General features: G+C 35.9%; 1 protein-coding gene across 2 annotated transcripts in view; it reads right to left on the bottom strand.

Annotated features, from left to right (window-relative positions):
• Positions 1-13,722, bottom strand: part of glg1a (golgi glycoprotein 1a) — a 44,008-nt gene that overhangs the window by 10,262 nt on the left and 20,024 nt on the right. Inside the window, exons 9-20 of one of the 2 annotated variants that reach the window (XM_051690341.1) lie at positions 13,565-13,686; positions 11,857-11,958; positions 10,987-11,140; positions 10,623-10,655; positions 7,506-7,643; positions 6,555-6,641; positions 6,333-6,395; positions 4,860-4,973; positions 4,689-4,777; positions 4,113-4,230; positions 669-761; positions 58-195 (exon numbers count right to left, since the gene is read on the bottom strand). In XM_051690341.1, coding sequence (XP_051546301.1) covers positions 58-195; positions 669-761; positions 4,113-4,230; positions 4,689-4,777; positions 4,860-4,973; positions 6,333-6,395; positions 6,555-6,641; positions 7,506-7,643; positions 10,623-10,655; positions 10,987-11,140; positions 11,857-11,958; positions 13,565-13,686 — 1,251 coding nt within the window. The remainder of the gene's footprint in view (positions 1-57; positions 196-668; positions 762-4,112; positions 4,231-4,688; positions 4,778-4,859; positions 4,974-6,332; positions 6,396-6,554; positions 6,642-7,505; positions 7,644-10,622; positions 10,656-10,986; positions 11,141-11,856; positions 11,959-13,564; positions 13,687-13,722) is intronic. The other variant, XM_051690342.1, reaches the window with a different exon arrangement.

The following is a 13,722-nucleotide window of genomic DNA, read 5'->3' as shown; positions in this document are numbered from 1 at the left end:
GTGATGTGTTAGCTCTCTGGTTGTGTGTGTTTGTCATCGTGTTGCCCACAAACACACCCTGATCATCTGCTTGCAGACTCTCATGAGCTGGAAGTCCAGCTCTGGATCCATCATCTCAGTCTCCTGCAGTCTGAAAAGCTTCTGTTGACAGTGCTGAGTCAACTGCTTCTTATTCTCTTTCAAACACTCGATCACCTGAACAGACACAAACACCACAGATTAGTTGTTTTGATATATTGTAGTTGAAAGGTAAACTATGGAATTGTGCTCTCTAGCGCCATGTGTCTGAATTATAAAATTGCCAGTTCCATTTCTTTCTCATCGTATACCCCGATTCACTCAGATATATGTCACATTACTGAAGTGAAATGGGTTGCAAACATGGTTTCATGTTAAATTCTTTTCAATAGTGATCTTCATGTTGATTTTGGTATATATTATGAAATAGTAGGTACTTAATTTTTGGATGGAAGGAAATCACAAATGCTACCCATTTTCCAGCAATTTCTGTAAATTATCTTTACAACAGTTCATGGAGACTTCAACGACATTATTTGAATAAGGAACACCGGTATCCTTAAATTGTTTCAATTGTGGTATCATCTCGGTATCACTTCTTTAGACATTCCTAATTGACAGGAATATTGCGGGAGGTGTGATGGCTTTACCTGAGCGTTTCCAAACACCACATTCTGACAGTGCTGTTTGATGTCCTGTCGACAGCTCTCATACAGATCCGGCTCTAGACGAATGTCTTCAGACTGTAAGACACACAACAATCACATAACTCAGTTTTCTATGAAATAATACTTAACATAGTGCAGTATACTACAGCATTAGAGGGATAGCTCACTCAAAAATAACAATTCTCTCATCATTTACTCACCCTCATGCCATCTCAGATGTGTATGACTTTCTTTGTTCTACTGAACACAAAGATTTGTTTGAAGAATATCTCAGCTCTGTAGGTCTTTCAGGTCCTCACAGTGTGAATGGGTACCAAAAATGTGAAGCTCCCAAAGGACATAAAGGCAGCATAAAAGTAATCCATATGACTCCAGTGGTTAAATACAGGTCTTCAAAAGTAATATGATAGAAGAAACAGATCAATATTTAAGTCCCTTTTTACTATAAATTCTCCTACCTGCCCAGTAGGTGGCAATCATCAAAAACAAAAGAAGAAGGGGGTCTGGGTAGCTCAGTGGTAAAATACGCTGGCTACCACCCCTGGAGTTCACTAGTTCGAATCCCAGTGCATGATGAGTGACTCCAGCCAGCTCTCCTAAGCAACCTAATTGGCCCGGTTGCTAGGGAGGGTAGAGTCACGTGGGGTAACCTCCTCATGGTCGCTATAATGTGGTTTGTTCTCGGTGGGGCGCTTGGGGAGTTGAGCGTGGATGCCGCGGTGGATGGCATGAAGCCTCCACACGTGCTATGTCTCCATGGCAACGCGCTCAACAAGCCACATGATAAGACGTACGGGTTGACGATCTCAGATGCGGAGGCAGCTGGGATTCATTCTCTGCCACCCGGACTGAGGCGAACCACTATGTGACCACAAGGACTTAAAAGCACATTGGGAATTGGGCATTCCAAATTGGGAGAAATAAAAATAAAAAAAGAAGAAGAAGAATATGAAAGTAGAGATGATAGTAAAAAAGGACTTAAATATGGAGTTGTTTCTCACCCACACCTATCATATCACTTCTGAAGACATGGATTTAACCACTGGAGTCATATGGATTACTTTCATGCTGCCTTTGTGATTTTTGGAGCTTCAAAATTCACTTGCATTGTATGGACCTACAGAACTTAGATATTCTTCTAAAAATCTTCATTTGTGTTCTGCAGAAGAAAGTCATAAATGAGCAAATGAGAGAATTGTCATTTTTGGGAGAATTATTTCTTTAAACAAAATAATACATCTGTTTAATAAAATAGATCTAGATTTTAAATATGCACACTTTTACATTTAAAATACATTTTGTATATTGTTCTAAGACAGACTGGAATAGTGCATTAAACTACTGTGCGCTATAAAATGTAAAATTACAATACAGCAGGAAACAGTCAAATAGGTACAGTATAGATAAAGTAACAGTTCCCCCCACAAATGAAAATGTCGTTGACATCATTTGGTTTGAGTACATTTTAATATGGTGCATTACATTTGATATCAATGATGATATGAGACATGTATGAATCAATGATGTTTAACTTTATGGGCGTCACTATTTGAATGAATACAAGCACAAATTATATTTGAAAGCTTCAATGGTGGGAAAATTATCAAGAATAACGTCAAATTTTGTACGGGATCATGTACACACGAAGCGAAGGGGTCTTGTATAAATAAATGAATGGAAATAAAAAAAAAATATTAATGTTGAAATTCTGCAATTATGTGAGAAGAAAGAAAACTGCTGCACAGCTGAATTCCACCGGTTTGCGTCAGAGTTCTGTTGGTGTTTTTTTGTGTGAAAATGACTGTCTGACTGCTTTTTATCCAGCTTATTACAAGACTACTTGCCAAATAAAGAAATAAATGGACATGAAACATTGATATGAGTTGAATTTTTTTTTATTCGCTTGTAAAGATCGCAGGTTGATAAGAAAAGAATGAAAGATGACTCGCAATACCAGAATGAACGGTCTGATATGACTTAATCCCTGAATGTGCAGTTGTTACTCAGAACTATCAGATCGCTAGATGCAGCCATTGACCAGAGTATTTAAGAAAGCAGGTAAAAAAAAAATAAATAAATACAAAAAAAAAAGCTATTGCATGGCTTCAGAAGACTTGACTTATAGTGCACAAGTCATATGAACTAAATTTAAGGTGCTTTTTGACATTTTAGGAGCTCGACAGAAGGACTGCAACTAACAATTATTTTGATAATCGATTAATCTAATGATTATTCGAACGACTATTAGTCAATTATTGCAATGATTAATCATTAGCTCTTAACCGATTATTCAGCTTGTACCCTGAATTAAAATGTTGTATTAAACTTGCTTACTAACAATAAAGAGGACAAAATCATCTTTTAAAAATACCTCTAAATGATGTTCACTGAATTAATTTGAATACAATTTAGTAAAGAATTCACTGTAAAAAATCCTATTGTTATCAAGTGTTTTTGTCTCGTTTTCCATTTACAAATATCTAAAAATCCTTAAAACAAGATAAGTAAGATTTACTTGAGAAGCAACATATAAGATATTTAGATTTGCTTTAAGAGAATATATGTATGTACATATAAGTGTATTTTGTATATAAGTGTATTTTTTCACTTTGTTATACTTCTGCGTAGATATGTAGTTCTCTTTTAGATATTTTAAAATATTTGTATTTTTAATATTATATTCAACATTCTCAGATAACAATTTTTTCTTCTGCAGTATAGCGCTGAAGTAAACGTACGTTGTTTTAAAGGAGTTTTAGATATTTATATTGGAAAACAGGCCAAAACAAAAACAAATCAAAAATGTATTTTGTTGCAGTGTATAATGGGGCGAAGACTACACTCACTCTCCTTTCTGTTCACTTCAATCCATCTTTAACTCACAAAAAAACAAACTCTCTCTTATTAATAGAGCTGCATATTGCCAATTTTCTTCACGTTAAGAAATGCACAGTGACATTTATTATGATTTAATAAGTCATGAGCCATCACGTTATAATCTAGCTGCAGCAAGCGCACGCTCAAGGGATTCCCACGACAGAGTATGCCTCAGCCAGGTCCAGTTTCAATCTCTCCCCCTTAGATCAGGGCACTTCGGGCAACTAATAGAAGAGGCGCTGACCGCACAGAGAAATGCCAGTTTCGGAGTTTGCAGTTATTTATTGTTGATGTTGTCAATAAAGTCGACTAATCGTTTCAACCCTACTCGACAGTCCCAGTCCCCACTCACTATCATTGTATGTGAACGAGCACCTGGGATATTCTGAAAAATAACTTTTTGTGTTACCTAGAAGAAACAAAATCGTACAGGTATGGAAAAAAATGAGCATGACAATTTTCAATTTTGGGGTGAACTTTACCTGAAATGAAATAAAATGTTCAAGGGAAAACTTAAATGTACTAAGTTTAAGACATGAATGTACTGACCATCTCCAGTTCCTCAACTCTGAGCTGTTTTCGGCACTTCATGGAGACTCGCTGATCTTTCACTTCCTGTAGTGTGTCGTTCCTCACTGTAGTGCTCAGACAGATCACCACATCCACCCTGAGAGCAAACAAACCAGCAAAACCTTACAAAAACACTTTACATCACCACTAGAAGACATAACATAGATAAAGCTTACTTTCAGACAAGTACATCAGCGTTGAAACATTTTTACCAGTACCAGCATTGAGACTTGTCATAAAACCAACCTTTTTACTGTGGCTTTTGAGCCTGAGCAAAGAAAACTGTGTTAATAAGTCTCTGAGTTAGAATTCACGTATTCTTCCTGTAATTTTAAACTGTTAACCACTTTGGTAAACTTTTCTTATTTTTAAACTTACTATAGAAACTGTATTGCAAATGTAAACGTGTAACTTCCATCATTAAATGAAACTTAAGAGGTATTCAGAACTTGCCTCACTCCGGTAAAAACAACCTACACATCCCCACAAAAATATTTTATGACACTTAAAACACCATTCATTTTGACAGATTAATGAACATAACCCAGCTCGCACTTCTTCTTGATGTTTGGGCACAGTTTCAGCACGTCCTCTTTGCATGCCATCTTGAACTTGTACGAGAAGCGGAAGTCCTTCATCTGGATCTGAAGATGAGGAGAAATGGATGGTTGAGTCAAAAAGAAAAAAGATAAAAAAGCAGACTGAGCATGTGATTGTCAGACATACCAGCTGGAAGTGTGTAACTCCGACAGCACATTTCTCATTCATTTCCTTCTGGTGCTTATTGGCAACGAGACACTCCATCAGATCCCCTGTGTCTATCTGATTATCAGCCACCTCCTACCAGAGAGGGAGGAACAATGAAAAGAGAAGAAAGTGTAAAAATGAAGAAATACCTTGACCAAGAACATGACTGTATAGGCTATTTATACAGGGTATGAAATTAACACCCAGGCCACTCTCGATGGTGGGCTAAAAAGTTAAAGGAGTAGTTCACCCAGAAATGAAAATTCAGTCATTGTTTACTCACCCCTGTGTTGTTATAACCCTACATGACTTTCTTTTTCTAAACACAAAGGGAGAAATTGTGAAAACATTTTGTTCTCAGTAATGTCATACAATGGCAGTTTATAGTGACTACCTCTTCAAGCTTCAAAAGAACATAAAAGTATAATTCAGAGTCTAATAAATTATTCTATGAGACTCATGATTGTTATGAAAGCATACATTAAGGTTTGGTGAGAAAAAAGCCAAATCGATTGTATTATTTTGTGAAAATGTTCACTGACCGTTAATCTCGCAACATTGAAGCATTAAAGCGAAAACTCATTTTATCTAAAAACAGGTCCTCTGCAGTGATAGTGACAAAAGAACACAACACAGCTGCACACAAAATAATTCATGCATTTCTATGCCCAGGCTTATATTTTTTTTTAAAAGGAGTACTCTGAAATCAAACAGAACATAGGAGGCTACAGGCCTCTGTGTCCTAACCTGACGGCTAACGAAATGCGATAAAAGGCATATTTTCCATGGTAATCAGAGTTTTTGTCCTAACCAGCCATGACGAGTGACGGTACATCCTATCGATCGCTTGTTTTCTATTTTCGGCATAGTGCGTGTAACTTTGAACTGGCACTGGTTCAAAAACTTAAAAAAAATAAATAAGGCTGGGCATAGAAATGCATCAATTCTTCAACTACAAACTCTTCAGGCATGTTTAATTAGTTCTGTTCTCTGTTTTGCGTGCAGCTGTATTGTGTTCTGTTGTCACTAACGCTGTGGAGGACCTGTTTTTAGATAAACGAGTTTTTTGCTTGAACACCCCAATGTCACGAGGGGGCTGCGTGAACTGTTGCTCTCGTGCCCTATCATGAACGCGCACAAGGAGATCAATGGTCGGTCCACAGTTTCTCTGAATAATACATTAGATTTCAATTTGTTTCTCAACAAACCTTATCAAATGCTTTCATAACAATCATGAGTCTCATGGAATAATTTACTAGACTTCCGAATTACACTTTTGTGTCCTTTTGAAGCTTGAAGAGGTGAGCACCATAAACAAAACATTTTCACAATTTCTCCCTTTGTGTTAAGAAAATGAAAGAAGGTTATAACAACACAGTGGTGAGTGAACAATGACTGAATCTTCATTTTTGGGTGAACTATCCCTTTGTCATGATTCTAGTAATGACATACGTGACAGTAGGGCTGGATGACGGGCTCACAGGCTCGAATCAACAGCGCCTCGATCTGAATGTCCTGGAAGATAGCACACACAATAAACACCAAAATACGCCCAGACATTTTGCATCCAGAGCAGAACAATAGACTAAATATAGTGAATGACTCAACACTGAGGCTTTTTAACTTCACAGCAAAACAGCAGTAAAATGACACACAGGCATATTTATTTTGTACCTCGGACTCCAATTCTGTGAGATTTCCCACCACATCCCTGCAGTTAGAAACCAGATCCTCCAAATGATCCTGCAAGCACTCCAATTCCTAACACACGCATAACATATAAATGTAGAAATGCATCACATTAATTGAATGTGACTTATGTTTCAGTTCTTGATTTTTATTCAAACTAACAGATTTAAAATTTTTTCTGGAAACTTCATTTCCTTTTGCTACTTTTCATGTCTTATGTAAAGATTTTATTGTTTTACCTTTGTCCCCCAAACGTTTAATCGTAAAAATATGAAGCAACTTCATAAAGATGTGAATTATTTTTAAACATATGATCATCTAAATAAATTAAATTGTAAAAAGGAAATACATTTTTATACAAATTACATCTTTCCCTCAGTTGTGGCTTCATTTCCACAACAACCAACAACTTTGCCACTAATAAAATGTTATCAGTAGACTTGGTTACCAAGGAGACAACATGTCAATATGAAACATGTGTGAAGAAAAAGAAAAATCAAGGCAAATTTCACTGAGCAGAGTATTTTTAATGAGTGTCATTTACAGTCAAGCTGTAATTTTGTCAAATTATGCAAAAGGTGTATAAATATTATTTAATTGTGTGTATTTAGGATGCATAAAATGCTAGCTATGAAATTGGCCCTCGCAAGACAAATGAGTAGCCCATTGTATTTCAGAAAAATGTTTCAAATGTCCTTTCCACCACAGAATGTTGTCATCAAACAAAATACACCATTTGAGATGTGATGGAAATTGCTGGATCAGAAAATTATAAAAATGACAATTCTCCTTTGCTGCATGTATATGCACTGTTGTAGTTAAAATAAACTATTGTGAGTGTATAAAGTGTGTTTTAAAAGAGTTTATTTTCTAAAAGACCACAGGGCCAATAGTGCCCATAAAAGAAGAAACAGCCAGCTATATTGTTATACTGACCTGTCCAGATTCAGTCTTCTCACTGCACCACTTTCCGAGGTCTGTCATGCAACGCTGCTGCAATTCTGGATCCAGTTTGACATCCAGCGCCCTCTGGTGAAGAATCCTCTGAACTTCTGCTTTGCAGTCCCGAGATAACTATAGATTCACTCCAATGCATTAGCACATATTTCTACACATACATATTAAATATGCAAACAGACTCATACAATCAAACACAAACACAGTTCTACGTCTCTCTATGAACAGCTAATCTACTATAAATAACATTCTGTGTGTATGTGTTTGATTGGAGTCATGAACGTTGATCCAATTACCCTAAAGTATAAGAATGCTGATATGTAAATTAGCCTGCAAAATTATTCCCAAAGACCCATATCATGAGTAATTTCCCATCAATCACTACAATTACAGCCCAAGACATGAATTAACATGATTTTTAGTTTTTGTAAAGGGGAAAAAAAAGACCTTCATTTTCCTTCATAATTTGCTCATGGCATGCAAGTTCTCTCTTAGGGTGAATCGCATGAAACCTGTCAAGAATTTACATTTTATAGACTGACTGGTCAAAAAAAAAATCTTGCATACTCTAATATTTCATTGGACCGCCTTTAGCTTTGATTACAGCACGCATTCGTCATGGCATTGTTTCAACAACCTTATGCAACATCACAACATTGATTTCCATCCAGAGGTGCATTCATTTTTGTCCGAGCTCTTGTATTGATGACGGGAGAGTCGAACCACTCCGTAAAGTCTTCTCCAGCACATTCCAAAGACTTTCAATGGGGTTAAGGTCAGGACTCTGTGGTGGCCAATTCATGTGTGAAAATGATTCCTCATGCTCCTTGAATCACTCTTTCACAAATTGAGCTCGATGAACCTTGGCGTTGTCATCCTGGAATATGCCCGTGCCGCCAGCGAAGAAAAAATCCACTGATGGGATACCCTGGTCATTCAGTACATTCAGGTAGTCAGCTGACTTCATTTTATTGCCGCATAACATTGCTGAGCCTAGACCTGACCAATTGAATCAACCCCAGATCATAACACTGCCTCAAGAGACTTGTACAGTGGGCACTATGCATGACGGGTGCATCAATTCCAGTGATTTCAGCAATCTACCTAGTTGTTTTCTTTGCTTGAGATAGTTTGCCCCTTCTGAAACACAGTAACATCTTTTCCATGACCACGGGATACGTCTTCCGACATGGTTGTTTAAGAAATGAGAAGATACACACTGCATCAGTTATGGTTAAAAGAATTGTTGCCAGCTAAAACATATTAATCACTGCAATAATGATCCAATCATAGGCTCTTAAGTATCTGCTTATTTAAATCCAAAGGGTGACTTTTTTTTGGCCAGGCAGTGTATTTTGCATAAGAAAATGAAGCATGTATTAGGGCCATTTTTTAAAATCATGATATTGTATTCATGAAAAATTAGCACATTTTATTTGTTGTACAAATACAATTTATGTACAATAAAATGTCAACATGATGTACAGTTACAATTTAAAGAGAGCTGTCAGAATGAACGCATGCAATTAATTAAAAAAATTTAAACGCATTCATTGTTCTTAATCGCTATTAACGCATGTACCGTTAATACAACATAAACCAGCATAACCTTTGTAATGTGTCCTCCCAGAGTCATTACACTGACACACACTTCACAACACATACACACCAAAGCCTTTCTACCAAGTTGAGCCTACAAGCTTAGCATAAAATATCATAACACGGCAGTTCCATAGACATTCTATGGCCAGTACTTTCGTAACACGCTATTTTACAGTTATGCTCTCGCCTGTGACAGACGGTTCTTATCTCAGTAAATAAAAGTAAATAAAAGAATCTCTGCGCACACACAACAGCTCTTCCATGATAAAAACTATGGGGAAAGGACTTCTTAATGCTATTTGATGTACAAAACAAGCCCAGATGGGACTTGTGATAGAAATAAAGTATTTTTCAGGTTATGTAAGGTGCATTTTAAATTACGACAGAAGCACGTCAAGTCTTCAACTATCACCAAAATGCAGAATGAGAAATTTTTGTCTGCAAGCGCAAGCATGTAGAGTTCAAAGTGGTGCTGACACCCTGGCACAAATCATGAACGCAGCTTCACGATTGCTGTAGAAAAGCAGAAAGCCACAGTCTACAGGCAGATTGCAGAAGATCTGAGTTAGAGATTTAATAGCTATTGCAATGAAAATGCAACCTATGGGGACTAGTTCGTTCAATTTGTCTACCACCCAGTTAGACTTTGGGAAATGTTTAATATTACTTGATGTGGTGCTATTTTAGTTTATTTCTATCTTTATACTGTGAAAGGCTTTGTTTGGAAAATGTTAGTAAAGCATTATATTGCTAAATATTGTTGTGTTTTTTCCTAAGATGAAAATAAACGCATTATGACAGGAAAAGTATATATAGTTTCAAATTTCAGCACATTCAAAATGTGCGATTAATCGTGATTAACTACAAAACAAAATCCGCAATTAATCGCAATTAAACATTTTAATTGACTGACATCACTAAATGTAAATAATTGATTGTTCTGCATTACATTATTGAGTATGAGATTTAACTGCATTACAGAAATTAGATTTGGTGGGATCATGTACTTAATTTTCATGGAAAAATGTCAACATGAATTATAAATACTTTGCCATTTCAATAGATTTTTTGCAATTTAAATAAATTTTTTGCATTGCAATAATAAAAATGAGATGTAACTGCATTACAGTAATGAAATGATATTCATTACTATTACAGTAATTAGACTTGGGGCAGAAATGTGCTAAATTGACATGAAAAATGCGAACATGACAAAAATAATTTACAATTTAAATATATTTTCTGCATTACGGTGAAGAGAATGAGATTTAATTGCATTACAGTAATGACATTTGGGGGAGTGGGTGGAACGTGCACCGCTGTCATGAAAATGTCAACATGATGTATAAATACTTTACACTAAAAATAGATATATTTTCTTGCAAAATATGATACATGTTTTTTTAATTTGACTTTGGGGTGAATATGACCCGACATGTTCTTTACAGGCTTCATGAGATTCACCCTTTAAGCATTAGCCCATAGGATACTTACTTCCAAACTGTCTTCCGAACTTTCCAACGAACTCTGTGGTTACATTTAGGAACACTTAGATAAGCTTTGTTGAATGTCACTTATTGCTCCTATAACATATTTAAATTAAAATCCTCTGTAAAATCTTATAGTTAGTTAATAGTATTTATTAATGTAAAAAAAAATAAAAAATACAAAAGTTCTGAACCACAAAGACAAAACGCCACTGTTGCTTCAAAGTTCTGGTAAAATCCCTTAAACTCTTTTAAAAAAATAAATTAAAAAAATTAAAAAAATCTCATTTTCTGATCCAAGTTCACAATGCAGTTAATTTAAAAAGAGTGTTTATATTGGTTGAATGTTTTATAGTGAGTGATTGTCGTACCCTTCGTCCTTGCATCTCAGTGCGGTAAGCGTGGCGGTACAGACAGGAGAAAACTGCACCAGGAGGCATGAATTCACTTGTCTCATTCCAGCCGTGAGTGTGACAGATACGAGCGGCATCATTCTGACACTTTTTATACAGGATGGGGTCCAGTCTACAACCAGAATCAGAGGTTATACATCACATGGGCTAATATCTGAAGGTGACCTATGCAAAAATATCTGATCTAACATCAAACTACATTAAGTACCAACAAACCAACATATGAACAAAGTGATTTCGACAACAGGGGCTCTCTTAAAAGGGATAGTTCACCTAAAAATGAAAACTCACTTTACTCACCCTCATGCCATTCCAAAGCACATTACTTTCTTCAGTGGAACACAAAAGGAGAAGTTCTACAGAATGTACAAGCAGCTCTTTACTATTCAATGAAAGTTTATAGTGACCATGTCTGTCGAGCTCTAAAAAGACCCAAAAAGCACCATAACAGTAGTCCATACTTCTAGAACACCATATTATATATATTTTATGGTGCTTTTTGAAGCTTGACACTATGAATTGTTGTTGTATGGAAAAGAGCTGTGTAAAGATTCTTAAAATTCTCCTTTTGTGTTCAAACCAAAAAAAGTAAAAAAAAAAAAAAAAAAAAAAAAAGAGGATCATACAAAGCATACGGAATGTGAACAACATGGGTGAGTTTTAATTTTTGGGTCCACTTTTGATAGGTCTAATTGTAGTGTATCTGAAAGTTAGTTCTGGTCGTTGGTTATAGTTAATAGTGTGGTATAAAATAAAGACATTGGATGTTTGATGAACATTATATATTGAAGGAATCGGTTAATAAAAAGGAAACTGTTTGTTACTCACTTCCAGTCTCTAGAGATGAAGTACTGCAACTCTAAAAGTCTGTGTTCACAGTCTTCAACCATCTTATCAGTGTAAAGGTGCTCCATAAGACAAGACAGAATCCTACACACACACACACGTTTTAATCTGAATCCAGAATAAATAATAGTAAAATGCAGCAAAACTTTAGTAAAAAATAAAAATAAAAAAAACCTGAATTGCCATTGTGTATGAAATGTGCTATATAAATGACATTCCCTTGCCTAAAATGTAAAATGTTCAGCATTCTGACAATAAATCTTTTTGTATTTGCTCTGAAATGGATAAAAAGTCTTTTTTAAAGAACAGGAACAATAATTTGGATCAAACAGTCATTGTTGCCAAGTAATTTTTAATTGTAGTTAAATACAGTAAAATTTAGTAAAACGTAAAATGCCTCACAGGGACTTCCATAAACACTTGCAAGTGATACGATAAACAAACCGATTCATCGATATAGACAGTTAAAAAGAACTGATTTGCATTTGTGCGGCTGTGAATATATCTGTCCTAGCGCTCTCGTACTTGATTGTTAACTGTAAAACTGGTTTAGTCAGTGTGAAAACAGGTTAGCATTGTTACATTCAAAACAATGAGTTAAAGGAATGTCAGGAGTGACAAAACAGGACTTGCTATGAAATGCAAATATAGCAAGCTTCCCAATGACACTCCATGAAAACAAAATTGAAGTTTTGTGGCATCTAGTCCATGTCTGTTACATTGAGCCACACTGAAAGCACCATATCTCTGGGATTTAACCAGACAGGGTCTTAAAATTGATACAAAAAGGAAAGTTTGTTCTGAACCAGAATTTAAAAGGATATTTAAATATCTTTAATACTTCTGGAGTTATATTCACTCCAACTTTGGGAAGACAACACACAAAAAGTGTTATTTCCCATTTTTGGATTGGCATGTAATGCAACACGGGGTGCTGACGTCAACTGATTTTAGTAACAGACCTACTTATCTCTGTGTAAAAAAATAATGATACTGCTTTTTGACCTGCAGGTTTGCTCCAAAATCATAGCCGAAAATGATAATTTTGACCCACCCATCACAACAAAGGATTACTCCGTAAATACTGATCCATGGCATTTAAAATTTTGGCTTTCATCATCATTTATATTTATCTTTCTTCAGAAAAAGTATTAAACAAAATAAAAAATTCAGCCAGGAAAGTTTTTGAAACTTGGTTATAACCCATTTCAAATTTACATTCTTTCTCTTCCAAGAAAGCAGACCAAAATATCGATGACATCATCTTGCACTTAGGGGCGTATCTAAATTTCTGTCCAATCAAATGCTCTCTAGAATGAGAATGTCCCTCCCCCTTAATTATTTTAAATACCAAAGTAAAGTAAAGCAAAAGTAGCAAATAATGGTTCATGGCTGTTATGTAGACTAAAAGCTACTTTAAAGAAAAGGGACAAGCCTTTCAATTTATTCTGCACCAACTTTTTCAATAGGAAATACGTCAATACAGGAAAGAAAACTGAGTCCATCAAGCCATTTCTTGGTCTCTTTAATAAAGTCACTATTTGCTTCTCATTATAGCAGTTTAAATCATATTCCAGGAACAACAAATGGCTATTAGCAGAATTCATTTTTCCATAATCGACTGTCTGGCACAAATACCAATTTGGAATCTAATTTAACACAGGCTGTTTCAAAACACATTGGCACTCACATGGGGTCTCCGTTGCGGATGTGTTTGCATGCGGTCTGGATGACAGACTCGCAGGCCTCGTTGAGAGCGCGGTCGATGCGATAGTCTGCCCCGGGGTCTGTTTCCTGTATCAGTGTCTGGAGCTGATGGACACAGACAGATAGGAAAGCTATAATCAC

The sequence above is a fragment of the Myxocyprinus asiaticus genome, chromosome 46 (assembly GCF_019703515.2).
Source record: "Myxocyprinus asiaticus isolate MX2 ecotype Aquarium Trade chromosome 46, UBuf_Myxa_2, whole genome shotgun sequence".
Taxonomy (NCBI): Eukaryota; Metazoa; Chordata; class Actinopteri; order Cypriniformes; family Catostomidae; genus Myxocyprinus; species Myxocyprinus asiaticus.
The sequence above is the reverse complement of the archived record's forward strand: the minus strand, read 5'-3'. Positions and strand labels throughout refer to the sequence as shown.